The sequence below is a fragment of the Camponotus floridanus genome, unplaced genomic scaffold (assembly GCF_003227725.1).
Source record: "Camponotus floridanus strain SB8 unplaced genomic scaffold, Cflo_v7.5 scaffold6, whole genome shotgun sequence".
Taxonomy (NCBI): Eukaryota; Metazoa; Arthropoda; class Insecta; order Hymenoptera; family Formicidae; genus Camponotus; species Camponotus floridanus.
Genome location: NW_020229769.1, coordinates 1,241,457 through 1,269,058, shown reverse-complemented (window position 1 = coordinate 1,269,058; position 27,602 = coordinate 1,241,457). Strand labels below are relative to the sequence as shown.

Here is a 27,602-nt window from a genome sequence, read left to right as displayed (position 1 = left end):
CGAAGCTACCTTCGATTTCTCGTGCACGATCCCCCCTCGTTCGGTCGCGCGTTACATTTCGCAGCGCGAAACGTTCTCACGCGTGCGTCAGGGAGCAAGCCTATCTTCCTCGATCCCGACAGGATTTATAGTCCAGGATAATACCATGCTTGACAAAATGGCAAAGTTACCTCATTTTCATATAATTAATAATGATTAATTCGATTAATATTTTTCAATTGAGAACAAAAGAATTTTGATAAATTCAAAAGACAGATAAATCCTTTTACTTTATTAAATTTCCGTGCGGATTTCTCGACATCGTATCTCACGCGATATTACGTAACGTTAGATCGTATCCTCGGGAAAATAATCACATACGATTTGATTCGCAGCCGAGAATCAATCTCCGTTAATTGACCGAGCCGGAACATACGGTGGATAAAGCGTCGCACCGTAATTGAAAAACGCCGGCGACGCCGAGGAACGTAGAAGGTGCCTCCGCGGCGGCGATTCCGGTTCGCTCGTCGGAAATTCCGTCCGGTCGCGTCGTCCCTCTCGGTAGCACATTCCCCTCAGCGGCGGAAATCTCCGTTCTGGAATCCTGGCGGCCGTCCTCGCTTCCCAATTAGTTGGGTAGCTAATAAATCTTGCGGCGTACCCAGAACTGCAGAAGGACTCTGCTACAGGAGCGAGAGAGAGGGTCAAAGGATCGAGAACGAAAGGAGGATGAGAGAGAGCTAAAGAGAAGAGGGAAAAGATCCCGTCGTCGTCGTCGTCTTCGTGGACGAAGAGGCTCGTGGAGGAGAGGCGTCCTATCCGCGAGGGCACAAGGCCAAGTGCACGGCGCGCCTTCTTCCCGCTTAAAGGAACCGAAGAGGGAACGACGTGTAGAGTCGCGGACAGCGATGGTAGTGGCTGGTAGTGGTGCGTTACCTGCATAATATAACGCGAGTCGGGAGACTCGCGGTATGCCTCGCATTAAATACTCTCCTCGACCACGTTCGCGAATGTACTTGGATCGAGTATGGAAGTACGAGCGAGACTAATGGACATATTCTCTATCGCGCGTCATCAACATTCTTTCATTCGGATACATGCGAGCAAAAATCGAGATCAAAGCGGCGAAGAATTGACTTCCGAAATCAATCTGGATTTAATATCGCTGCAACTTGAACGGAAAATAAGTCCTTGATATATACATCTAGTTATAAATTCCATTACAAGCTTATATTCTATTACAAATAAACGCGGTTAATTTCCGAGGCTCGCACTGTCACGTTGAGAAAACGCGAATCGAGAGACACTGTGTACCCCGGCGGTCGTTTGTACGGACAGTCTCGACAGCCTTTCAAGAGAAGGGAGAGTCAGGGAGAGAATAAGAAGAGAAGGAGAAAGAGAGAGAGGGGCAGGGAGGGACGAGTTTGGTATGCGCTTCGCGTAGCGGGTTCACACACGACCGGCCCAAAGGAGAGGAGACCTCAAGGCCCCGCTGCTTCCTCCACCATCAGGCTCGTTGTTGAGCCCCCCGTGGACACGGAGATACTCCGAAGTGAAGAAGCATCGCCCAAAGCGTGGCGACATTCTCTCCCCTTTCCCTCCTTTCCTCTTGTTCCCCTCTCGCAGCTCGTACACGCGGTCGCATTGTGCACCTGCCGATGTTTGCGCGTGTCCCCGACACGCAGCTGCGTATAATACAATAATATAAGCAAGTCGAGCGTAAATCTTACGAGACGGCATCCATGATTGGAACCACCTCTCGAGGCGACCGCGTAAAGAGAGCAATTTCGGGGCGGCGAGAGAACAAGGAGGACCAGTTCGCGCCCGCGGAAGTTTCGATAAATCGGCCGCGCTTCCGCGTTAAGAACCTGCAATTTATGCGTTCCCGACAATCCGCCTTGCCGCGCGATGACTCCTGTTTCAATAAACACCCGTTGATTCGCCGAAGTGCCACCGCTCTCTCGGAGAGGAAGCCGCGCGTTTTGCGTGCTTAAAAATCGGCGCACCTCGCATGTGTACGTCGGATGCGCTTCCTCGTCTCCTACGTCTCCTCCTCTTTTCTCCGTGCACGACCATGTAATTAATTCATGCAGGTTTCTCGTATCTCGTATCTCATCTTCGTAATCTTCGCTTTTTTTCATCTCCCGCAATTTTTATAATTGAGCAAAATTTTTGATACGTAACGCATCTTAATTCTAATTTATGTAATCATATTAAATCGTAAATTTAATATTCTCTATCAATCTCTTTTATCTATTAATTTCTAGTAACTTTCGCAGCATTCTATTTTATTCAGACATTCGGATTTTATCTCGAAATACTTTAATCGTTTTTCTCTTCCCTTTCTCTTGTCACCTCTCATCACTCTGATAGTGTACCCTACGACAATATATTCCGAAGCGCGCCTATTGTAAAAATAATAAAATAATTTTAATAACGATCCAATAAACGCAGCGCAACTCTCTCGTTTAACGGTCGGTGACAAATCACGTAGGTCATTAAATCGGCAGCATGGCGATTACCTTAATGGAATCAAGATTAATGCCGGTAGACGTGGGAGTAGCTCGAGTGTCGCGTCGCGATCGTTGATTTTCGTCCAGCTCGTCTTGAGATCGTCTTTGTTGAGGGCCGATCGGCAATCGAAAGAAGATCGACAATCAGGAAATGTTTAATTCGCACGAACGTAAATCTCAAGACGGCGAAACGACGCGCCTGAGTTGATTGTAAACCCCGCGGGCGATCTGGACGATGGCGCAAAGAGAGCAATTTCGGATCGCCGGCGACCGGGTCTCCTCCTCAAGACCGGTTCGCGCGGAAGTTTTGACAAATTGCTCGCGCTTCCGCGTCTCGAAATGGTGCAATTTACGTGCGATTAGAAAAAGACGCACACGCAGCCGAGCAGGGATGCGCGACGCACGGACGACCGCGATGTAAATCCCGCGAGCGTTATTCATTATTCGCGTTAGCATCGCGTATTAACGGCGCTAATATATTTGAACAACCGTAGGTGCCGCTCGCGGGCTTAAGCGCGGTTTATTCATGACGCTATTAAGCGCGCGTTGCGATGCAGTGCGGTTTGCGCGATGCGGCCGCTAATTTCGCGAGATCAGCGAAACGTGCGAAAGTTATCCTCGCGCAAAAAGAAGAGAGATCATTGTCATTACATTTCATAATTTCCGCAGAATCATTTTTATTTTTCAATGGACACAAAAATGCGAGGTGAGCAATTTTCGAAGACCCCTTCCTTAAGTAAAAATGTGCTCAGAAGACGAATGATATTTTTTAAAATTTGCTTTTCAACTAGAAATAAAATAAAATTGACCGTCTCAAAATTATGCTCGAAGAATCGATAGCGGTAATTTCGGAACGCGCGTTAGTGTTGGTGAACGAAGATATCGACCGGAATGGAAAACGCTTATAAGGCCGCGGGGCCCGTTTTCGAGACGCGGATGTACACCTGTTGAGTCCCTGACTCACGTTGCTCGATCCCCGCGGCGTTCCGCGACGCGTCTCAGAGGAGAAGGGGAAAGAACAGGCTCCTTCATTTTCGTTCCCCGTTCCTTCTCCTCGTATCCTCGCCACCAGTCGCAGCATCTTCCATGATGAATGCTGCTCGGCCGAACATCGTTTATCATTATACGTCTATTATCGAAACTATGATTGTCGGAATTAATCACGTGACCGGAGAAAGGAGATGGCTACGGACACGGTTTCCGATTCAATCCGGGGGCATCTTCTTTTTGTCTCTATAACTGTACCGATGTTAATGATAATATAAGCGATTTCTAGAAATCTATTATAGTTGAATTATATATTATGCACATATTAATACAAATTTGTAGAGCTTCTTTCCATGTACGAAATATCAATTAACTATATGCTCGCTAAGCGTGAAATTTAAAAAATTCGTCAAATTACTCGAATAAATGGGCGCACGCTACTCTTAAATAGCGTCCACGTGGATCCGGCGGCGTCTGATGACGTTTCACCATTCATAGGCGGCGCTCAGATTGGAGACATTGTGCGTGCGGATTTGTATGTGTTCTCCAATGCGTCCGGTCGTGCGTGCCGGTGCATATAAAACGCGCGGACAGGTCGCATACATATATATATGAGTGCTCGTCGCATGTGAATCGTATATTCGAGCTCATAGAGTCGCATCGGTCGAAGAGAAATTATTGAGGACGAACAAGGAGCTGATGAGAGAGAGGAGGAATCATCTGTTACAAGAATAGAAAGAGAGAGAGAGACAAAGAAGAGATCTCGAGTCCCACGAGGAGAGAGAATAAGAGAGAAAGAGATGCGTAGAGAAAGGAGAACGTCAGAGAAAGGAGACACGAAACGCGCTGTTCGAAGATGCATACGGCTCCGAGGAGAAGATTGTGCAAAAGTTCCATCGTACATACATTCGCCGATCGCTTCCCGTGCTATTATACCACTACTGGAGAGACAAGAGAGACAGAGAAAGAGAGATATGGCTGTACATGTTCTGCCTTACATCGATATTGAAATTAGAAGCGGGGAAAGTCGACGACGAGAGACGATCACAACACGTTTGACGTTGCTGCTATCGCGATCGCATCACGTTTGCGTAAACTGGGTCGCTATTAGAAAACTCTTGCGATTGCCTCGGCGATATCCGCGTACGTAACTTATCGAAAGTTACACCGCGTACCGCAAAGGAACCTCGTCTAATCTTTCGAGTAATAAGACGTTGAACGTTACTTACATATATATGTTTCCTCATACATGTGTGCGTCTAATGGATTCAACGATCCAATTATTTCACGATGATGAGATTCGGATGTTTCAAACTTGGAGGTAGTAACTATGTACGAGGTGTATGCGATTGATGATTCGCGCGATCTGAGAGACTACATTTTCGGATTTCGAGCTCTGCGGAAAACGTGACGAGTGAATTAAAATACGCGCGATGATTCGTCCGGCACTGATGAAAATCGCGGGATTTATATCGGAGGGAGAAGAAGAAATCTCCCGTAAATATACTCTCTCGAGGCAGCCGTGAAACGCAGGTGGCATTCGGTAGCCCGTGCGCGCAAATGTTCCTCGCTCACTCGCGTCGACGAGGGACGAGATTGTATATACCGTATTCAATCAGCGGAGACGATAATGACGGCATTATCCGCGCAAGAACGATGAAAGTCAAGCGGTTTACCGTTTTTCGATGTAGGCATAGCACGTGAAAACGGTTGTATAGCTATTATACGACGCAAATACGTGGCGTACCCAGACGTACCGAGGTATCCGAGCTTTTATCTCTGCGCGTTCCTTATTCTGTCATCTCCTCATACTCGACGCGCATACAAACATTGCGTTCTCTGACGCACGTGTATACGCTTTCTATATATTCTTTCTCTTTTATTACGCATCAGCGGAGCAGCATAATTGAATTAGACCGGCAAAGCGCTAAACGATCGAAGGTAGCGCGTCGAAAACGGGAGAGGAAGCCCTTCACGAGAAAAGGAAGCAATTTAAGGGTTTCTGTTTATTATAAACTCGCAGCGGCGGTCCTTCGAGATGAAAGAGAAAAAGAGAGGAAAAACAGAGCCTCCTCGTAGTTTCCTTTGTCGCGATGGGTCCTCTCGGAAGATACCCGCGAGCGAGTTATGAAATATACAAACAGAGAGAAGCTGGAGCTCTTCAAACAATCTACGACGACACGGGCGCGTGTAGGTAGATTGGTTGGTAGGTAGGTAGGTAGATAGGTAGGTAGGTACACGGGTACGTTTTTTCGAATACGTGTCCATCCGCGCGCGGACACGAACGCGGACCCCTTCGGGGCCCCTTCAGGCACCCACCGAACCCATCGTTGTCTCAAGGGGACACTCTCGACGATCCTGTGTGTATACCAGACTCGCAAGGGCACGCCTGCATGCGCACTCCAACGTCTCTCGAGAGGACTGTTTGGGTCTCCTCGAAATCGCTCGCGCATTATGCCGTAATTACGTTAGACGACGACGATGACAACGGTCGGATCGTAGGTGGCGGCGCGCTGCTAATTGAGTACAAGACTCTTCGGGCACCGTTTAAAAAGAAAAAAAAAAGAGTTTCTCTCGTACAATGCAGCATGTGATAATGTGTTGTAACTATATTTTGTAATGACAGAGCATTTTATATTAATATTATAACAATAATATAATGATGACATCTCGAGAGAAAGAAGCTTTAAAACTCTTCAAAATTTCTTTCTCTTAGTCACGCATGATTTATGAATCCTTCTCTCATCGCGATTAAATAGAGGACAATCATCTCTATCATTTACGAAAACATACAATTAGGAAATTTGTAAAATATGCCCACGCAATCTTCTTCAGATATCGAGTATACGAGAAATTCGCACGCAGAATCACAGCCGAACGAACCGATTCATAACTACAGAAGAAGCGGCGGGATAAAAATTCAACGTGGATGAACGATCGTAAAAAATTCGCCGCGAGAGTTTACGGAGGACGAGGAAGAAAGGGCGAGGACACGGGAAAAAAACGAGAGGGAAGAGGAGGAGGAATCGACGATGAGGAGTTGCCAAGCGACTGGAACCAAACTGGAATTTTACGCAACGACTCGCGCTGGATGGGAGAGACCAGCGGACCGGAAATCCCTCGCGCGGATTCGATAACTCCCTCTCTTTCTCTCTCTCGCGCGCGCCTCCTCGCCTCATCGTAGACAAAGAAATCGGCTCTAGAAATTTGCGATTCGTCCGACCAGCGATGAAATGCAAGCTATAAGCCACCACGACCGCCTGATCTTACTCGCGCGAGTCGTTAGCGTTTGCGAAAGAACGGTGTTCGCCGCGATTCACGTCACCTGGCTTTCGGCGATTTCGGGAATGAAAGCTCAAACTTAAGAAAAGACGTCAATGTCCGGGAGGCGGCGTCGTTAATGAGACGCCGCCGTCGTGTCACGACGTCGATGATAAATGGATTCGTGGCGGCTGATTTTTTTTTTCTCGCGAGTCCCCGAATGTGTCGTCTCCTCGTTACGGCTTCATCCTCTCGCCCGTCCGTTCTTTCGGCACGGCGGCCATTGTGCCGGTGACCAAACAAAATTACGGTCCTGTATATACATACACCGTACGACGCGCGTTATTAATCGCGCGCGGGACATCGAATTAAGCCTCGTCGCGCCTCATATACGTGTAACGGCGACCGGTTGGGATTTTCAGCCGACGTTCTCACGGATATTAGGTGATGCCGCGCGTGTGTTTTGCTCTTCGAGTGCCTGTCCTCTCGCGGTCCTCGATCCTCTCGACGCGTATTTAGCGTTAAATGCGACCATCTGATTCTTATCCGACAATGTTGACATTTCGAATAGCGAGTTTGCCAAATAACATAATAATATTAACAAACATCGTAAAACGAAAGATCTTTGTATAAATTCGAATTAAATAAAACAGATTTGAAATATAATGTAACATATTCCACAATATTACACATACTATTGCATTATTAAAATTATAAAAGACAATCGCGCTAAATAAATTCAGATGTAGATTGAAGTAATAACTCACCGTCCATCGGAAGGTGAAGTGGAGTTGTAGGGTGATGGGTTCGGTGAGAGTAAAGGTGTTCGGGCCGAGAGCGTGACTAGATACATTGCCGAAGCTACAGGAGCCGATGGCGGTGACATTCGACTGATACTCCTTGAGGCAGAGCCAGAAGGCCGTCGAGCAGGGCGTCGTGCAGGGTGGGAATCCTCCTTTTCCGCCCCCGCCTCCCCCGCCGCAACACCTACCGTCCACCAGGGTGCCCCTGTTGTTCGTCAGCGAGAGGATCTGCACCTCAAAGTATCCGCTCGCGGTTGTCGCCTGCGGCAATAAAAATGGAAATGTTTTTAAAAACTGACATACTATACGATTTCGACATGTATAATTATTATTGCTATTGCAATTACTGTACTAACATCATTTATATCGTGATTACGCAATACATTGAAAGAATGTCTAGTATCTAACAAAAGAAAATGTTTCTCGCAATCATACAATACATTCTTTATCGTTCTAAAACAATTAATATTTAGATTAATGTATTCAGATAACAAATTATGCAACGATTTGTTAAACGTTATCGAAACTTACATGTTAATCATTGTTACATAAATCGTAAAATTGAGGGAAAATGAACGTGGGAAGAGAATAGGAGATAAAAAAAATGCCGAGTCCCTTCCAGCATTGTGAAAGGCTTTTTCATAAAATTTGATTCCCCGTTTCTGTGCCAAGCAGGGAGCCTGAAAAGCCTCGGGTTACTGTCCATTATTGCGTATCGTGGAAACGGAAGTCTCGTGTTAAGGAGAAAGAGATAGACGGGGCCCTCGGGCGAATGCACCGAATGCAGCAGCAGCAACAGCAGCAGGAGCGGCAACTTGGGGCCAATCTCGGGAAAGAAATCGAGCAGTTTCGAAACTGCAATCGCGCGGTCGGCCAATTTTCGAGCTCGCCACGTCAATACTGCATGCCGTTACGCGCGATACGCATCGTGCATTCTACGCAAGACGATAAGAGCGATCACTTCTCCCTCGCACACTTGTGCATCCGAGTTCCTCGTAAATTCCAATCAGAGGGGACATGGGAGAAACCGAATAGAATAATCGAAATGACAAATAACTAGCTAATTGTAAGGTACATAAACCGCGATGTTAAACATATACAATTTATTCTACTCTTTTTATGTCACATTATTTATTAATTTTTTTAATGAAAATCTAGAATCAAATAAAAAATATTTATAAAAAAATAACTATTAAATACTGCAAGTGAGAGACGGAGCTTATATAAGCTTGTGAAAGTGATTTTGTTAAAATTTAATTCGCTCAAAGGGATACAAGTGGGAGTATAGAACCGCATTATATACCGCTCGTGTGCAGATATGTTAGCATGATGTGGGTGTGCATGCTTGTGTGTGTATGTGCGTGTATGTCTGAGCCTACGTAATTACCGTAAGAGTAAGATCGAAGGTAGAAAGCGCGCAAAGGATCGTCTGCTGGCCTTTGCGCTTTCCATAACGCGCTTCCTTCTATCTTACATAAGACCGTTTCGCGAGTGACATTTTAACGGTCTGGCGCGTCGAGTTCTCGCGGCTCTTCAGTTCGGGAAACGTCGGGAATAAATCGGAGAATAAATGAAAATTAATTGAATAGATGAAAAGCGTATTGACGCGGGATGACAATCATGTGATACAAGAAAGACGGAAGAGTCGTTTAACGATAATAGACGTCGTAATAAGAATCGGATCTTGTGTGCGTTTGAAGACATGTATAGAGATTCGCTCAAGTCGCGTAATTTCGTGCCTTTGACCAACGTGATGATATATGCGCGGTAATGTACACATTGGGGCAACTTTAAGAAATCCTTAAAAGAAGATGGAAAGAGCGCGTGAGTCAGCTGTCGTTTCTTCGAAATGTCACATGAGCTCAATATTTTAACAAATAATAGCTGAATTATATTTAGAGACATTTCAAATTATTTACAAAAAATAGAATTACAAATCAAAGTTGTGCAAAAACACATATTCCTCTCATTTAGAAAAATTATAAATATTGTATCGTTACATATGTTTTCTTATATGTATCAAACTTTAGCTTTATCCTATAATAGATAATGTAATGTTTCGATAGAAGAATTTTATATTTATATATTTTAAATATAAAAATTATATAAAACTATATAATTATATTAAATATAAAAATTAAATATATTATATAAAATTATATTAAATATATAAAATAATATTAATTAAGTCCACTTATTCGCCGATGCTAATAACTATGGTTGCATAGCATATATATATATATATATATAGATCTATTAAAAGCGATCGATGCTTTTCGCTTGTCTGAAAATCGGAAAATTGACCATACTCCTGATCACGATGTTCGACGTCGTTTCGTTTTTACAACGATGAATCGCTTGGCGATAAATCCTGGCATCGTACGAGTTTCCGTGCTCGCGGTGACGAGAGCCGCGCGTTTGTTTGGAAAGCGAACGCCGTGTGTAACGACCCGCGTACGCGTTTTATTAGCCGAGCATACTTATTCTAGAGGCCCTCTCGGCTTCGCCGGTAACCTCTTGCCTCCGTACGCGGTACAGCGTTAGACTTGTCCTCTTTCTCCTTCTTATTTTCGCTCGCGCGCGCAACGGACGTTTGCAAACGCGCGCTCCGCAAACTTTGCACAGTCGGCTCACGTGCCGACAAGAAATTGCCGGACGACGGGCAAGCTGGAGATGCTTTAAGTTAGCCGACGCGGAAGAGCCTCTCTTCTGGACGCAGCGCGCGGATGGGCGCTTACGGCGAAAGTTATTCAAGGGAATCGTTCGTAAGACGCGACCAGAATATCTCACGAAATTTCGGCACTGGATTGAAAAACGAGGCGTAAAAATACTTTAACAACACGCCATTTTCGTAATTTAATATACATTAATGACGTTATAATAAACAAATTATATGTTTGTTTCTTAAATAAAATGCATGTCAAGAGAGAGGAGCAAAGATAATAATAAAACATATATGACATTGGAATATTTAATTGTCGTTTAATAGAAATAAATTTTAATTATAAAGTTAAATATATTATTTTTAATTATTACTTCAAAAATATTTTTCGTTGAGCTTAAAAAAATGTGTGTAACCCGAATTCGATCAATTCGCAACGGCTTAATTTCGCGTTCATCGTTGAAAAAAGACAGTCTGTCTATCCCAGTATTTTCCCACATGATCGGAGTCGACCGCCACCCAGCGATAATTGAAGTTCCCCGGGGCTGTCGAGGTGTAATAAAGGTGGGGGACACCTCGTATTAGCGGCCACTTCCCCATCCTGACACCGTGCCTTCGGAGCGTTCGTTTCTTTCGTCTTTCGTAGCGGCACTCGCTTTCGCGGTTATTAAGTTGAAAGTTCATCCCTTTCTAACCGCACATTACGCGCGCATTGTAATAACTCCATTGTCCTTTAAACAGGTTTCATGATTTACATTGAAAAATAAGATTCTTAAATTATACCCGACTGCGTTATTGCCTTTTTAATGACGGAGTTGCAGGGAGATACTTTTGAAAAGGCGTACGAATTTAATTTTCGAGTCGTTTTCTCACAATGAAATCAGACTGGAATCTAACCCAAGTTTCAGGGAATTAATTTCTGAATATTTAGAGTTGAAATGTTTCACGGAATATTTTATATCCATCGCAGACGCGTTACCGTTGCCATCAGAACATGTACACCTCTTTATATCTACCAACACAAGGTTATACATACATATATACGTGCTCGAGAGACGAACAGAGCGAAGGCTTTCGATGTATGTCGAGTTGCACGCGTGTTTGTATGCGTGCATGCACGTTGGTTCGTCGTTGAAGAAGAGCCTTTCCTTTCCGCATAGCCAAGGTGCAGCGAGCCATACCCCGGTGCACCTACTTTTATATACGCGTTCCCGTGAAACTTGCACTAGCGAGAAGTACGAATAATTTGTCCGAAAAAAAAATATAAAGAAACATCCGCGGAACGCATACTGAGAAACGACTCTACCGTGTCCTTTCCGGAGTCTTCCTCTTTTCTTTGTTCTTGCTTCCTTCCGAGAGAATTTATTTGCCGAGTCGCGAAAACCAGATCTGATGACCAGAAAATTTTCGAAAAGCCGTTCGATGCGATTTTTATTGGATGAATAATCAACGCTGCTTTGAATTTTTTCGTTACTCTTCAAAATTAAATAATAAAAAATGATTTTTTATTAAAGAAAAATATTAATTTTCTTTTATTAAATTATTTTATATGTAAAGGTATCTTTAAAAACATCAGCATCATCTTATCGTTAGAAACAATTATAAATACACGATAACAGAGTTTGATATATGATCGATCTGAAACTGGTAACTATTGTATTTACCTCGAGAATAATAAAAAGATTTAAAAAGCAGATAAATGTGCAAAATTATCTACAAATCGATTATTATCATCGATTTCATTAGCAGACTAAACATAGGCGGGGAATAACCGTGTGGACGGTATGTATGTAATTATGTAAATACGCAATTATACTCGGCTATGATTATGTAAACCTACGGAAGAGAGGTGTTCTTTTAATATCTTAATTGCTAACCTGCTACCGTCTGGCATCACAGCGGGAAACATCGATGAAAGTACTCGTATCTTATCATTATATGCTAATGTTAATTGGAAAGGGACAATGTGCCTACGAAAATTCTCCATTTAAATTAACTAAATTAACAAAGTAATTTTTACGTTGCTTTAAACAACTCGCGCAATTTTGAATAATCGACGTATTTATGCAGGGAAAAAAAGGACAAGGGAGACACACGAAACAAGGGTGCAATAATTTTGTAAAATTGATTACGTAATCTCTCGTATTTTGCATATTAATAGGAAAAATAATGGATTATAAATTTTTATATCTTTTTATTTCGTTCATCATCGCAGATTGCGAGAATCAAGTGGCGCGATCGATTCGCGCGATCCTACTTCGAATTGCAGAAGGAAAGAAAGAACGAGCGAGAATTGGCAAGAGGGAGGGATAGAAAAGGGAGCAACAGCAGCAGCATCGAATCGGCGACCGACGCAGGATTTCGGTTTCGAAAATCGTCCGGAGCCTTTCATTTTATCTCTGAGCTCCCAAGTCATAGGTAGTAATTACCAGTGGCCGCTACCTGCCCGAGTGAAATAGACCTACCGAACACCATTTAATTTTATACCGTAGAATCTGCACGGACGAATCGTCTCCGGTGTGCGTGTATACATGTGTACTTGATCGTTCGTATTGTACGTCTCGTTCCTGCACTGCGTTTCGTTGTATCTCGCATGCTCGCTCACGTTTTACGGGCTCGTGTTGCGCTGCCCCGATATACTACGGGCTTAGACACCCATATATCTCTCTTTCCCCTCTCCCTTCTACGAGAGAGATATAGGGAGACCTATACTTAATATTACTTGCTACCCGCTCGCCAAGCCCCATCGGCAAGGCTGCCCAGACTGCCTCTAACGCGGCCACAAATTACCGAAATAATTAAAAAAGTCTTACTCCGCGTGGGAAGTCCCGCCGTTTTCGCCTCTTTATCATTTCATAGACGAGAGACGCGATCAAGGTAACGCGAATAAAAAATTATCTGATTAATACCGCTCTAATGTATTAATCACCTGATGACAGTTTTCTCAAGGATAATTTCTTGAATAATATCACGTGTTCTTCTCGTCGTATATTCTTTCATGTTATTTGATTAAAAAAATTTCTTTATCATGCATCATTTAATTGTATCTCGTTAATGATGAAATCTTGTTTATAGATGCGTCATATGATCAAAAAATACAATAACATTTTTCGCCTAATCCATAAAGAAATAGCTGTTAAAAGTGAAAAAATTAATAATTGCGGAGGAAATTTTTCAAAGAACCATAATTTTCTTTTGCGACTGAGAAAATAATCTGATTTACTCATAAAAAACATGTTTAAGACCGATCAAGTAATAAAATTTAAATATCGCGGAAATGACTTTGCGATAATTATTGATAGATTTGACGTTTATATATTTAGCGGAAAAATTAAATTTTATATATATATATTTTTTCTTACTTTCCAAAATTCGTTTCAATCGAATGCGTAGGTGTTGTGTCATATTCGTTATGGGAAGATTCATGGGAATTTGTCATCTACATAAAATGGCAGGCCGCTGTCGACGAACTTTTATTAATCTTAGTCAAGGGACGATGAAACCCGATCGACTGGACTGAACCGGAGTGATCTGCAGCATCCTCAGTCTGAACGTCTTCTACCTGCTTGCCTGTCTGCGAGAATCGCGGACCCGAATCGGCAGGAACAGGTGTGAGTCGAACAGTGTCGATGTTTCGTGGTCATACAAGCCTTTACGTAAGGTGTCTGTCTGTGATGCAGAGGCGGGCATATCGATTTCGTTCTATTAACTAATAACTGCGTGCAGCACTCGATACAATCTCGATAACGGTTTGCTCATTCCACCTGAGCAATCATCCGTCTGAGGCATTCCTTTCCTCTTTCCCGAGAGGGGAAGTCTACTCTCGCCTCTGCAATTAATTCCAAATCAGCAATTGCAATTCACTTTAGTATATTTTCAATCTCTCGAAATTCATTCGTATTTGCAAACTGTCTGAATTCTGAGCTAGTAATTATAAAAAAATAACTGCAAAATTTTCGAGAGCTATATCTTTAAAGTTTGAAATTAATTGCGAGCTAGAAAGTATCAAAGATTTAACACACACTGCTGGTTGCAAGCTTTATTCGTGAATTTGCGCGGGGCCGTAACTTTATATTATAAATCGCACCTTGTGTCACGAGCTCGTCAATTTTATTTTGCGGTCGTCTCTCGCGGTAAGGACTTGGAAGTGTAAAACAATCAGCTGGAAACTGCCCGGAGCGCCAGTACAAAAGATCGTCGCGCGGTGAAAAGAGAGCGATATCGCCGCAGTCTCTAATCAGCGGACTATAGATTACGAGGACGATTATACTCGATTACACGTTGCGTAAGTACGCGCGACAGTGGCCGCAGCGAAGCGATTATAAATCGACTAAATCGAGTGGGATCGAAACACCATAATAAATTAAAAAGGAACACATCGCCCAGAGTTGATGGGGAGGGGGGGGAGACCGAGCGTTAAGACGCGCACTTAATCATAATCGATGTTGGCGCGTTGCTCGAGTTCAGTGAACACGAAAATGAGCAGCGATCCGACAGTACCGGGGATCCCTTCCCCTTCTTTGAAATTCAGATAGTCTCATTATTGAAATTCCCGAACAAAACAAACTGCCGGCGATAAATCCCGCTATGTCGTTCTTCTAACCGACCGGCCGTTTGCGATGCATATTTCAGTCGCGTGTGCTACTCGTGTGTACGAAATGCAAGATGCATGTACCATGCATTTAAGATGAGGTAAAGGAGAACTGGATGGGGTAGATGCTGTATAATTCCGACGAGTGATTTGGCCTGTGATGGAGAATAGCGATTATAATTTTGATAGACAGCGTTTTGCATGCAAGGATACATGTCATAATTTTTTTTCGCAGAAGGTAAAAAATATTACGTGTCTGAGAAATCCGACACGATTCTCTCGAGAAACGCGAAATAAAGTAACTGTTAATAAGCCGCTTCAAAGTTTCACCAGTTACACCTGCCAACGTTCACGAAATCGTCATTCTTTTATCCACGGCTGTCGTCGGTGAAGGACAAGAAAACAAGAGCTGGAGGCGGCCAATGAAACACAGAAGCATCTGCGAAGAAAAAAACAGCATCTTTCTTCTCGAGACGAGTGGTATTCGCGCCGCACTGACTTGCGAACTTCCCTTTCGCGCTCGTTCTTCTTTCTGCTTTTCGATCGAATAACGGAGAGGATCGACAAAAAAAAATCCGATTGACATCAGTCCAAAGAAATTCAGTGTCAGTCTTCGAAAAGAGAGACTCATTGCTCGATAATTTGAACCTTTCAAACCGCCATCATTTGAAACATCACTCCCTTTCTGTTGTCTAACAAGATTTTTTTCCACATATTCATGGTAATAAAAAAAAATAAATCAATCAGAGGAATAACGGGAAGAATTAATTCATGTATATAATCACGTGCTTTTCATCGGTCGCATAAGGTGCTTCGTTACATTTAACGCGTTGCGAATCTCGTGAGGGGCAGCATCCGCGACTCGTTTCCACGAACTCGACGGACGAGCGGACTCGCCCCTGCCCTGCTCTTCCTCGCCTTACTACCGACTAACTAAACCACACGGGAAAAGGGACTCGCAGGCACGCACCTGTGCGCCGCCGAGGTTCATAGGGTACCAGACCGGGGCCTCCGGCGTCATGCAACGCCACGCGGGGCAACGCCACCGGGCCACATTATCTGTCTATCTGCCGAGCATTCGCCGAGGTTGCTCGCCTCGGGGCTGATTTTTATAGGGGATTCGCGTGACCGCCGGCTAAACGCTTCGCTTAAAAACTCCGGCCCCGGCACCGCTTTGGCTGCTGTGCGCGCCCGCTTTCCGTTTTCATCCTTCTCCTCCGCTTGCCTTTTCTCTCGCTCCTTCGTTCTCGCCGCACAACAAGCTTTTTCCTCGGCCACCGCGTTTCTCTCACCCGCGTGGAAGACGCTTCTTCTGCCCCGAAGGATTCTCCGTTTACGCCTCGACTATCATCGTGTTCCGCGTTATTTCCGTAATCCGATCCTCTCTCTCTTTCTTTCTCTCTCTTTACTCCTCGTTTCTTCGATCATCATCGGATCATTTGAAATTAATATTTTGTTTGATTTTTTTTTTATTTTCTCCGCATCGTTATCGAATTTTTCTCCTTCATCATTCTAGATACATGATGTAAGTCGCCAATCGCCTGCACTCGTCCTTCTAGTTAACCGTCGTTTTCACTTTCGACAGCGAGACATTCCTGTTCGTCTTCCTCCTGACGCCGATAATTGGCCACGCCGATAGACACGGAACGAACCGATTGCGAGGAGAAAAAAGCACGAGAGAGAGAGAGAAGAGGATGGATCGAAGTGAGAGATGCGCGAGAAGCTCCGGATCGGTTCCCACTGTTCCCAGGACGAAAGCGGAAGGAGGCGCAGAGACTTAATGGGTCGTCTTCGTCGTCGAACAAGAAGCGCAAGCGGCAAGTATGTGTATGTATATCTTGCTCCCGGCTTTATCTGCGCCTGTCACGCGGAAGAAGCCGAGCCATCGGTCTACGCCGTGGCGGATGCGTACCGCAAATTTTAATTAAGTCGCGCAGATAGATCGAATTTAACGAGTCTGCGTTAATTAACGGCACCGCGAAATCTCGCCGGCGCAATAAACGCCAGGCCGCGAAGAAGTTCGTGATCGCGCGAGCGTATAATAATTACGGTCTCGGTGGACCTCTTTCAGGTTCTTCTTAAACGAGGCGCGCCGGAACTAAGCCCGATCGGAGCTATTGTGTTTGAAATAATCGTGTCTGAGATTCCGCGAGTCAATCGGCTGATTAATCAATCATGCCCGATTAATTATACTTCGTTCACGTCGAATAAAAATGTCTCGTTCATCGTAAGACTACGATTTGCCGGCGAAGGATTGCGAAAAAATTGCGACAGGGATAAGATCCGTGGTAAAATTTCATAGCGAGAGGATATTAATGGAAAGTTTCTCGTGAAAATTGATAAAGAAAAACTTGACAATTATAAAGGACAATATCCCTCATCGTTTATCATTAAATCATTCTCTGTTATTCTGCTATATAATAATTATCGCCAACTGTTAACGTGGAAATATTCATTAATTTAATTACAATATCCTCGTTGCTTTCATAATATATCACAAAGATAAATGCATAAAAATATAGATCTTCGAAATTAGAATTACTCATCGAGTTATCACATAATCAATATTATTATAATATTCAGATAAATATATGATATAATGATGTAATAACACAATTACAGAATACATATTGGCGTGCAATAATAATGCAATCGTCAAGTCGGTCAGAGCACGAGTGACTAAACTGTCAATAAATAATGATGCAAAATATATTTTGCGAGAGAGAGAGAGAGAGAGAGAGAGAGAGAGAGAGAGAGCCGGTTCGTTTGAGGACAAGAAATATCGCAGGTGCGATTAACGGTCGGAATCGCGCCGAGAATCGCGTGCAATTGCATAAATTGCATTTCTCATATTAAACGGGAGTCGATGATGCGTCCACGGCACGTTCAGCGGATAATTAAACCGCGGCGATGGGAGTCGCCATGAATTATCAATCGCGGCGACGGTCGAATTGATAAAAATCGTCGAGGCGAATCTCAGGTGTATCTCGCCGCACATTTGCAGAAGAGTGCGGATCAATCCCAAGGGATCCATAACGGGGATTTACGATAATTGTCGGATGCCGCGTGTAATTTCAAGCTTAATAGAAAGACCGCCGTCGTTCTTTCTCTTTGCCGTCCAATCCGCTGCCGCGGAATCCTCACCGTGGAAAATCACAATAGGAGAGGCAGTCCATCTACCAGTTGGTATTCACGTTAGTCAGGCTGCATCGACACCTTTCGATTGTATTGCCGCAGCTTCCCGTGAAATCGTCTTTAATCAGATGGTCCGAAGTCGATCGCGCGATTAATCGCGATTGTGCACCGCAACTCGCGTCAAATAAAAACATCTCACCGATCGCATAGCTGCGATTCATGAGAAATTCTGTGAGTGAAAAAAACGTAGCAGCATACAGATATTTTACGGCAAGTGGTATTTTTTTAAATCATATCTTGATTTTCTCAATTAATCAGAATTGATTTTGATGAATTAAAATGAATTAAAATGTGTACAAGTAGTGTTTCGAGAAATATATTAGCGTTTATAAAAATGGAACTATAATTTCTCACACACCAGATGTTATAATAACAATCTAAGTAGGATACGTTTCATCGTTTGAAAGATCACGCGCCTACTTCCGGGTTGATCTCAATCGCGGCTCATCGAACGTCATGATTGGGAGAAGCGTCAGCTGTGCTCGTGGAAAGTCTGAAGAATCGCGCAAGAAATCGCGCGGCAGTAATCGCTTTGTAGATTAGAACGTAACCGAGATGTAAAATTCTCTCTCTCTCTCTTTCTCTCTTGGGTTCGCATTTTCTCGGATTTTTTTTCCGTGCGCGATGGCCAATTCGTCGCTTTACGAGGTACACACCGAGAGTGCCGCTGATGTTTTTTAAATTAAATTTTTTTTTTAAATTAACCGAGCACGCGGAAGAGTATCGCCGTGAGGACACACGCGAATTAACGCAAGCGTAATCTCGGGATCGCTTTCGGGGAATTTTTTTCGACGTCAGGCATCGCGCGTTATAACGGTAATTCCGCGGGGACTGTAATTGAAAGAGAGCAACACGGCGGCGGCGGCGCTTAATTGCACTAGGTCGAAATCATCGAGAGAGAGAGAACGATGGATGGCGCGGGAACCCTCTCTTCTCTACCGCGGCCCGTTCTTCGAAAGTCGTTTATAAGAGAGAGGGCCAGGAGAGGAGGTGACCCCCGGTAACTCCGGGTCGGAGCGAGGATCCTAAGCTCCCATTATTCGTCGGGTTGGACCGAAATTGTCGATCGTTACGGAAGCGTGGATTTGCTTGCTTGCCTCTCCTCTCGCCGACGAACGCACGCATCATACTTTAACCCGGCAATTTACATTTGATATTTATAATTTAATCATTTTCGCGATGATTGTGCTCTCGGGCTCTTTCCTCGAGATATTATGGCGAAACGACGGGATAACTTTGAGAGAAATAAGTTGTAATTATTTTTATTTTAACACGCGCTGTCTTCTAAAAAGAAAATATAAATTTTTAGCAAAAGTTCAAATTGCCTATGTACGATATTTCAGGATTCTCTTGGTTATTTTGTGTTGCTCGATTATTTTAAAAATTCGATAGTATTCAATGAATTAATATAATGTAATTCGCAAGTTTGCAGATATATCTACAATCATACATATCTACAATTCAATGGAATGCTAAAATTCTGCATATATATCGACGCGTTTTCAGAACGAATGAATGACTGAACAATCATATCATTCATGCAAAAAGAAATGCCCGCATAGAATATGACATTAACATACTACATAATTGCAACATTAACATATATTCCTGATGCAATGTAATGATGACGTGTGTGACAAGTACAATCCGTGGGCAGAATACAAATTATATATTTCATACAAGCTCAAATTGTACGTTAAGTATAAAATTAATTTTTAAAAATATGTAGAATGTGTTGCTAGATTAAAAAAAAACAGTCATTATAAATATCATAGAGAAATATTTTATAATTTGCAGCAATGATCAAGATTGCGTGATACATATTGTCGTTTCTGAACAAAGCTAACTGAGAAAATAATACGAGAGGGACACAGAGGAAAAATTATAAAGCAAGTGACAGGGCAACATCCGGAAAAAGCCATATTTATGGCGTAAGTATGTGCTCCCCTGGCTGAGAACAAGGAGAAGGATGTAGCGTCGCGCTCTCATATCCTTGTGCAATTCGCGGAGAATCGTGCTATAAGATAAGAGTAGTCCCCCGACACGTTACATATAGTGGTACACAAAAATGATTACGAGGACAATATGAATTGTTGTCGTAAGAGGTTGATTAAAAGCGTATTTCGATTACTGTCGGATTGAACTTTTTGCTATTATATAAAACTTGATTGCATTTTTAATTAATCTTTATACGTAAAGTGGAACATAATATAATTTATATCGATTCTCTGAAGAACTAAAGGTTGTTTTTCCCCGGTAACAGCTTGATGGTTTTATTTACAGCTGTTTAATGTTTGATTAAAAAGTAAATTCAATTAATTTATAATTAAAGTTTGACATGTGGATCAAATGCTAATTTTATAAAGTACTTTTTCTATAAAGAACAAGTCTAATTTCGTTTAGAAAATAAACGTCGTATAAGAGAATAACGAGAGAACTTTTTATCACATTAATATCGAAGGGCACAGATAATTTAATAAACTGCTTGCTCGAAATCGAATAAATCATTGCTTCTCTCGCGTCTTTATTTAATCGCTTCACTTTACAACAGTTTGTTACTAATTTATTTTAATATATGTAATTAATACGTAATTAATATATAATCGTTTTTAACACATCAATATTTAGGTCAACGCGTGATTCTATAAATGTAATAATCTAATTAATTAACTTATATAATTTACATTCAAATGTCTTGTTAAGTTAATATATCAGCGAGCAATTTAGATATTAGAGATAATTAAATATCATATTTATTTTTCTTTAAAATCGCATAAAACAATAAAGAATGTAAAAGCCCCAAGAAAACTTAAGAAATGATTAAGATAAGATTATTAAGTATGAAAGATTTAATTCACACTCAGATTTATGACATGTTTTATTATTTATTTTTATATCATTAAGATTAATAAATTCAAGATCATCATCATCATTTTTAGCGAAACTATGATTTAATGTATTTCTCGTCATACATCTAGATGTATATCAAAATTAATTGAAAATAAGATACACATCTCAAACATTAATATCATCGACATCTGCAATATTATCTATAGTTCGCGTACGTTGAATTTAAATTTAAAAAATTTAGAAAAACAAATATGATAATAATATTAAGATTATTATTCAACCGTTTTATCTCTGAGTATAAATAGCTTTATCATTGATCGTCCTGCAAGGCGGAAGACTGTGAGATGAAAACACGTACGTGAGAACGGCCTCGCGTCGCAGATGCTGCATTACGCACGATAGCACCTTGTACGATGATGCAACAAGCGGTATAAACTATGAGCATTCGAAAGGAGCCAAGCTCCACACTGAGATCGCAGTGATCTATAATGATCGAGGCCAGTATGGAAATCTTACGTGCACACATACATATATATTCTCCTTGCAAATTAACTTCCGACACACGATCGCGACATATCAACGGATCTTGTTTAAGTCATGGCGGTAACGAGATGGTATTCGCAGATCGAGCACAGGTGCTTCCTATTATATTATTATGTCCAATAGAGAGCCGAGATATATAAAATTGTACTAATATACTAAAGAGTCATTAACTGACATTCGTCCCGTCCGACATTCATTTCAGTAGACGCTGTAATTATACTTTACGTCTCGCATGTTTGCACGTATACGATGTGAAATGTAGCGAGACAAATACAGCTTTATTATTAAGTAAACTATTAAATGTAATAAATAAGACATCACAAGTGTGTCGTTGTAACGTTAGATTTACAGCAATTAAGTTTTATTTTTTTTTTCGATACAATTAAAAAAAATAAAATTGAATTGCTGCAAATGCAATAAAATGGAAGCTTATATTGATTTAAGCTACACACATTTATATTACCTATGGGCAAAAAATATCTAATTGAACGCGTAATAAGAGAAGCTTCAATCGCGCACATAAATACATCGTAATGGCCGCGCCTGTGTCGCAACTGTTTATTTTTACGAATGGTACATGTGCCCCGGGGTACGTGTATGCACGCTGCGCCGAGTGCTTGCATCACCTGTTCGAATACCACTTGTACCTCACCGCATTGACTTTTTCCCCCGATCTCGCTCGTTGTCGCCGCGCGCGAAGCGAAAGAACGGGACATTTTTCACTCGACTTGTCGTTCAAAAGTTGAAACTTTATCTCCAACGATCGGTCGATCGATCGATTGACAGATAGAAAGAAAACATTGTACAATTTTAACGCAATGGAATCGTGTGTTAACGATCGCGGAAACCGCCATTCGCGAGGAGTAAAAAGTGCGCCTTCGCGCTGATTACGAGTACAAATAACACTAACGATCTTCTCGCATGCTTTCCCGCGACTCTTAAATACCGACTTAAATGTCCGCATTAAAGGACGTTGCGATAAATGCGGAGTTTACATTACTAATTGTAAACTAAACGTAACGATATTAGAGATGTTTCGATTATCTTAAATACACAATATAATTTTATATAATTAATATAAAACTATTTGTTTAGAAGTACCTTCGATTTCTGAAATAATTTTGTATATTTCTCATTAATCTCGTACATTTGTACATGTAATTTTCTGTACGTTTACTTTACAGATTCGCGTCAAATACACAAAACAAACGAATTTAATTATCTCGCGATTTTGAATTTCATTCTGGAAATGCGATATTTTCTCACTCTATCTTATAGACGATTCATATTGTTCTACTTATCTATTTATCAAGATAATAGTAAATGCTTGAAATTTTGAACGATTCCTTTCCAAGAAAATGCGAATCGGAAAGAAAGAAGCGACATACCTGTATAAGGTGGGCAAGGAACAGGACGTAGGCGGCGGCCGCCCTCATGTCTCTCCCTGGGGAATCCCTTCGACTACCGCATATCACCGATATCCCCGCGCTGCCCCTCGGCCGCTCCCCCGAGCACTTCCTCGCCGAGGACGTCCTCCGCTGTCCTGTCGCTGGGTGTCGTATCCTTCGTTCTCTTTTTCTCACCACTCTCACCGAATATTATCGATCGGTATTATCGGCACACTGCACACCGAAGATCCTCCCGGTCCGCGCACCAACACCGAATATCCACTGGCCCGTGTCCTCCGCGAAGGGGGACGATTCCTTTTCTCTGTCGCTCCGAGCACTAAACACTTGTCGTCGACACTTTGTAACCGGAGAATTCGCGCGCGTCTAAGGATCCCCGAGTCTTCGGGGAATCCGAGAGCGAGTGGATTCTCGTCAAACGACGCGAGAGGAGGACGAGGTTAGACTCTTCCACCTTTATGAAAGGTAACCTTTCGAATCTCTCAACTCGCGCGATCCTCTTCTCTCTTTCTTTCTTGCGGTCTCTCGCGTATTTTTTTTTCAATTCACTCGCGATTGTCGGCTCTCGCGCGAAACTAATCGCCGCTTTTCTCGGATTCCACAAATCGGAAGTTCACGGTTTATTCGAAGAACATCGGCTCCGAATTCATCGGCGAGGTGAAAGCGACGGCGCGAAAGTTCGACGCGCGATGCTCGACACCTGCTTTTCTCGACTTGAGGCACGAGCCACGACGTCCAACACGTGTTCCACGTACGAGTGACCCGCGATGAGTTCATAGAAATCGATCCCAGAAACGTTAATAGCGCCCAGTCGCTCTCCCTTCCTTCTCGGACGCAAAGTTTACGATTGGATGCGACGCTGCTTCTCGCCGATCGTCACTTTAATCCTTAGACATGTCGTAATGACGTGAAAGCTCGAGTAATTTCACTTATGGATATAACAAGTAGTACGTGTAACAATCCGCCATGCGCGAGTAACGGATGGATAGCTTCGACGCAAAGACAACTTCATGGGATCGAGCACTTGGAAGGCTGAACTTTGTTCATCGTGAAAATCCGTCGCGCGCACCGATTCACTCTTTCACACGCGAATAACCATTTCCAAGTCTTCTCCGGAGATGCAATTTCCTTGAGAATTCGCGTAGGACGAGACGAGTGACACTTTATTCACGCGATGCGTGTCAAGCTCCGCGAATACAGCCGCGTTCCACTGTATCCCTGCCGCCGCGACGAACAGGTGTATGCACGTGTCTGGCGGGAACGTACGTGTGTTTTTTATGTGGACATGCACGTACGCCACTTTGTAGTAACCGGCGCGTCTAAGAATGCCTACGTGTGTGTGCGTGCGTGCGTGTGTGTGTCGTGTATGTGCGCGCGCGCGCTTCTACACTGTATCGTGCGCGCACGCTGGAGCACGGATCGCAGCAAACTTCGCGGAATACACGACTCGGTCGCTCCGGGGATACTGAGTGGAAGCCGCGGGCCGGCCTGCGGGCCTCCCCCCTCCCTCGAGTGCCGCGGCTTGTCCCCCCTCCCCTCCTCCCGCGACTGAGCTATCCCCCACCCCAATCATTCCACCTCCGGGAGCGCGGAGGATCCCCTTACGTTCGTCCCGCGCTGAAATTCGCATCCTCGCGAGGAGAATCCTCTCTTTCTTCAACTCCCGCATCGCGCACATTCTCGCTAGCCGGCCTCGTTCCTTTTCTATCCCTCCCCTCCGTCTCTCTCTTACCCTTTCGCACGTGTACGTGTGCATCGTTGCCCGTGTGTGCGCGTCGCGAACATCTCGAGGGCTCTTTGCTCTCTCTTGCCTTTCTATGAGGCATTACACGACGACGTACACTTGTGCCCCTCGCGCCGGGATGCTGGGGCCCCGAGCTCCGAACACGAACGGCCGAAGCGTATATACGGTTTTCTTACAATCGGTTTCATCACGAGCGGCGAGACGCTTGTGTATTCTCACCTCTTCTCTCTCGCGATCCAGGCGAGAACGCGTGGCTTACGGAGCGTGCACCGACTAGACCCTCGTGATACGAATTTCGCGGGGCACGAGGAGCGTACCGATCCGCAGATTGCATCATCGCTGTATCGCCGAGAGTTATATGAATTTCGTTGATGCTGCGAGGAAAGGACGACTGCACGTCGACTGCGGATCGATGAATGCGATGAATTCTGGCATCGATTTTGATTCATATTCGGATGATTAGTATGCGACTTGATGTTTCTTATCTATAAACAACATGAACAATATAATTATAAATAAATGAATAAATATGTATATATTATTTTTATTTTACGTTTTTTTATTTTTTATTTTACATTGTAAGAAACCCGCTACTCCCAGACATGATATCCGTGATAAGATTGAAATGTGTAAAAACAGAATTATATACAGAATTATATACAGAATTATATACAGAATTATAACAGAATTATATATATGTATATATTACATATTTTAACATGGAAAAAATGTGTTTGTTTCGCGTGGGAGTTACGAGCTTGAGATACCATCAGACTCGTATATATTAATCAATTAATTAATTAAAAACTGGCGAAACATTGTGTATGCGATAATAACGGAATCATGGGAATAAAAGAAGAATTCGTGCCTATATTTAAACTATAAATAGAAAGTAAATGTTAAAGTGAGGCCAAAATTCATATATGTACAATACTCCCTATATCTTATTTTCTTTATATTTCTATAATTATTGCTATCTTAACTGGAATTAAAATTTTTAAATGAAATATAACTCTTCATGGATCCAAAAATAATTATAACTCATGTTTATGATGAGCTATAGGTTTTATTTTCTTATTTACTATTGCAGGTCTAACTGGAGTAGTACTTTCAAATTCCTCTATTGATATTATTTTACATGACACTTATTATGTAGCCCATTTTCATTATATTTTATCAATAGGTGCTGTATTTACTATTATTGCAAGTTTTATTCATTGATTTCTTTTAATTACTGGATTCTCCCTTAGTAACTTCTTATTAAATATTCAATTTATTAGAATATTTATTGGTGTCAACTTAACATTTTTTCCTCAACATTTCTTAGGTTTAAAGGGAATACCGCGACGATATTCTGATTATCAAAATCTACGCTTTATATCAAATATCCTATTTATATCAAAATCTATCTTTATATAAAGAACTTCCACTGACATAAATAATAAAAAATTCTTCAAAGGATTAATCCCTAGTTTCTCGATATTTTGCCCAATTTAAAAAAAAAACTGGAAAGAACCACAAGCAACAGAAACTTGGGTGCAACTCGAGGATTTAGCGACCGAGAGGTCGCTAAATCCTTATTCTTGGCAAATTGGTCATCCCTTTTCATGAAGATAAGAAAGCGTTTAAATGTCGCTAATAATTCTCGTATTTGAGGGCTCGACTATGTGTATCGGAACGAAAGATGAATTCCCGGTAGGCTACTCCGGCTGGTAGAACGAAATTATATGTATTCAGAGAAGAATGAGAGATTTCGGACGATGAATAATGGATAAGTCCTGTCGCGTGTCCACCGTCATTATGAAGCTAGCGGGCCATCTCTCGCTCTTCGAAGAAAGAAAAAAAGAGAAAGAGAGAAGGGGAGAAAGAGAGAGAGATGCCGTCGTCGCGGATCGTCATTGAATTTCTGCCCCATATACACGTACAGTATATACCGTTCCACGTAATTCGCGTGTCGGGAGTATCGTGCGAACTGAGAAGCCGAGTCGAGAGTTAAACGGCTATAAATTATCGTCGCAATGAGAAATCTCCCTTTGCTGATCTCCTTTCAAGAACTACATAATAACGATGCGTGTCAACTTTACATGACGCGGCCTCTGATAATCGGAAAATTATAAACGCGCGGCTCCTGGAGATTGACCATTATTGGTATATGTAACGTTTATCAAAACTGTTACGTTGGGAAATTTGCAAAACGAGTTGCTCGGGAATATTACACCTATGTCATTCGAAACATTTATCATTGGACAGAAGGACGAGACTTCTCTTTTAAACTACCTTTTATGCGTCTATACAAAAGATTAAAGATTGCTTTTCTCATTATTAACTTGCAAAAATTTTTACAAACACAGTTAAACGTATGATATTATTCATAATTTTCAGCATAATTCGATTTAAAAACTGATAAGAAGACTAACATAAGCAGGAATTGTGGGAGAATAAGAAATCGCACTTATTTAAAGCACAAGTAGAAGATAAGTGTTCAAGTATAATGGAGATTTACGCAAACGATAATCGTAGACAAAGATAAAAATTTTTTCTTCAAAGATAAAAAATTTTTTCTAAATGCCAAAATAAAAAGAAACAATAAATATTTGTGTCAAGAAACTTTCGGTAAGCTAATGAGATTAAATTAATGAATATTCGAGGGAGCCTTAATCTTGGAAATAAAATTTCACGACGTTCGCGCCAGTATCAATTCGCACAATCATTACGGCGGTGTGGCTCATCTCGGCTGAAAGAGCCTGTAACGGACGGTGTAGCGCAACGTGGCGGGGTCATGTCTATTCTCTCTTTCTGTTCGGCGGTAGTCTCTCGGATCCGACGACACACACGAACCCGGTGTGGTAGCGTAGCAATATGGTGTACCGTGGTCCACATGGGCGGATGGACATCGGTAGTGGGATGCCGTGCGGTGATGCTGCTTGGTCCGCGTTTACCGTCCTTTTCTTTCTCTCTCTCTTTCTCTCATTCACCGCAATCTCTCTGCTTTCGTCCTTCTCTCCGTCGTCTCGTTTCATCAGCTGTCCTTCGTCTCTCTCTTACCACCTAGCCAAATCGTTCCTCTC

General features: G+C 42.5%; 1 protein-coding gene across 1 annotated transcript in view; it reads right to left on the bottom strand.

Moving 5' to 3' along the window:
• Positions 1-24,254, bottom strand: part of LOC105252072 (protein jagged-1) — a 40,362-nt gene extending 16,108 nt beyond the window's left edge. Inside the window, exons 1-2 of the mRNA XM_011259284.3 lie at positions 22,773-24,254; positions 7,508-7,804 (exon numbers count right to left, since the gene is read on the bottom strand). Of these exons, the coding sequence (XP_011257586.2) occupies positions 7,508-7,804; positions 22,773-22,820 (345 nt within the window). The 5' untranslated portion in view covers positions 22,821-24,254. The remainder of the gene's footprint in view (positions 1-7,507; positions 7,805-22,772) is intronic.
• Positions 24,255-27,602: the final 3,348 nt, after the last annotated feature.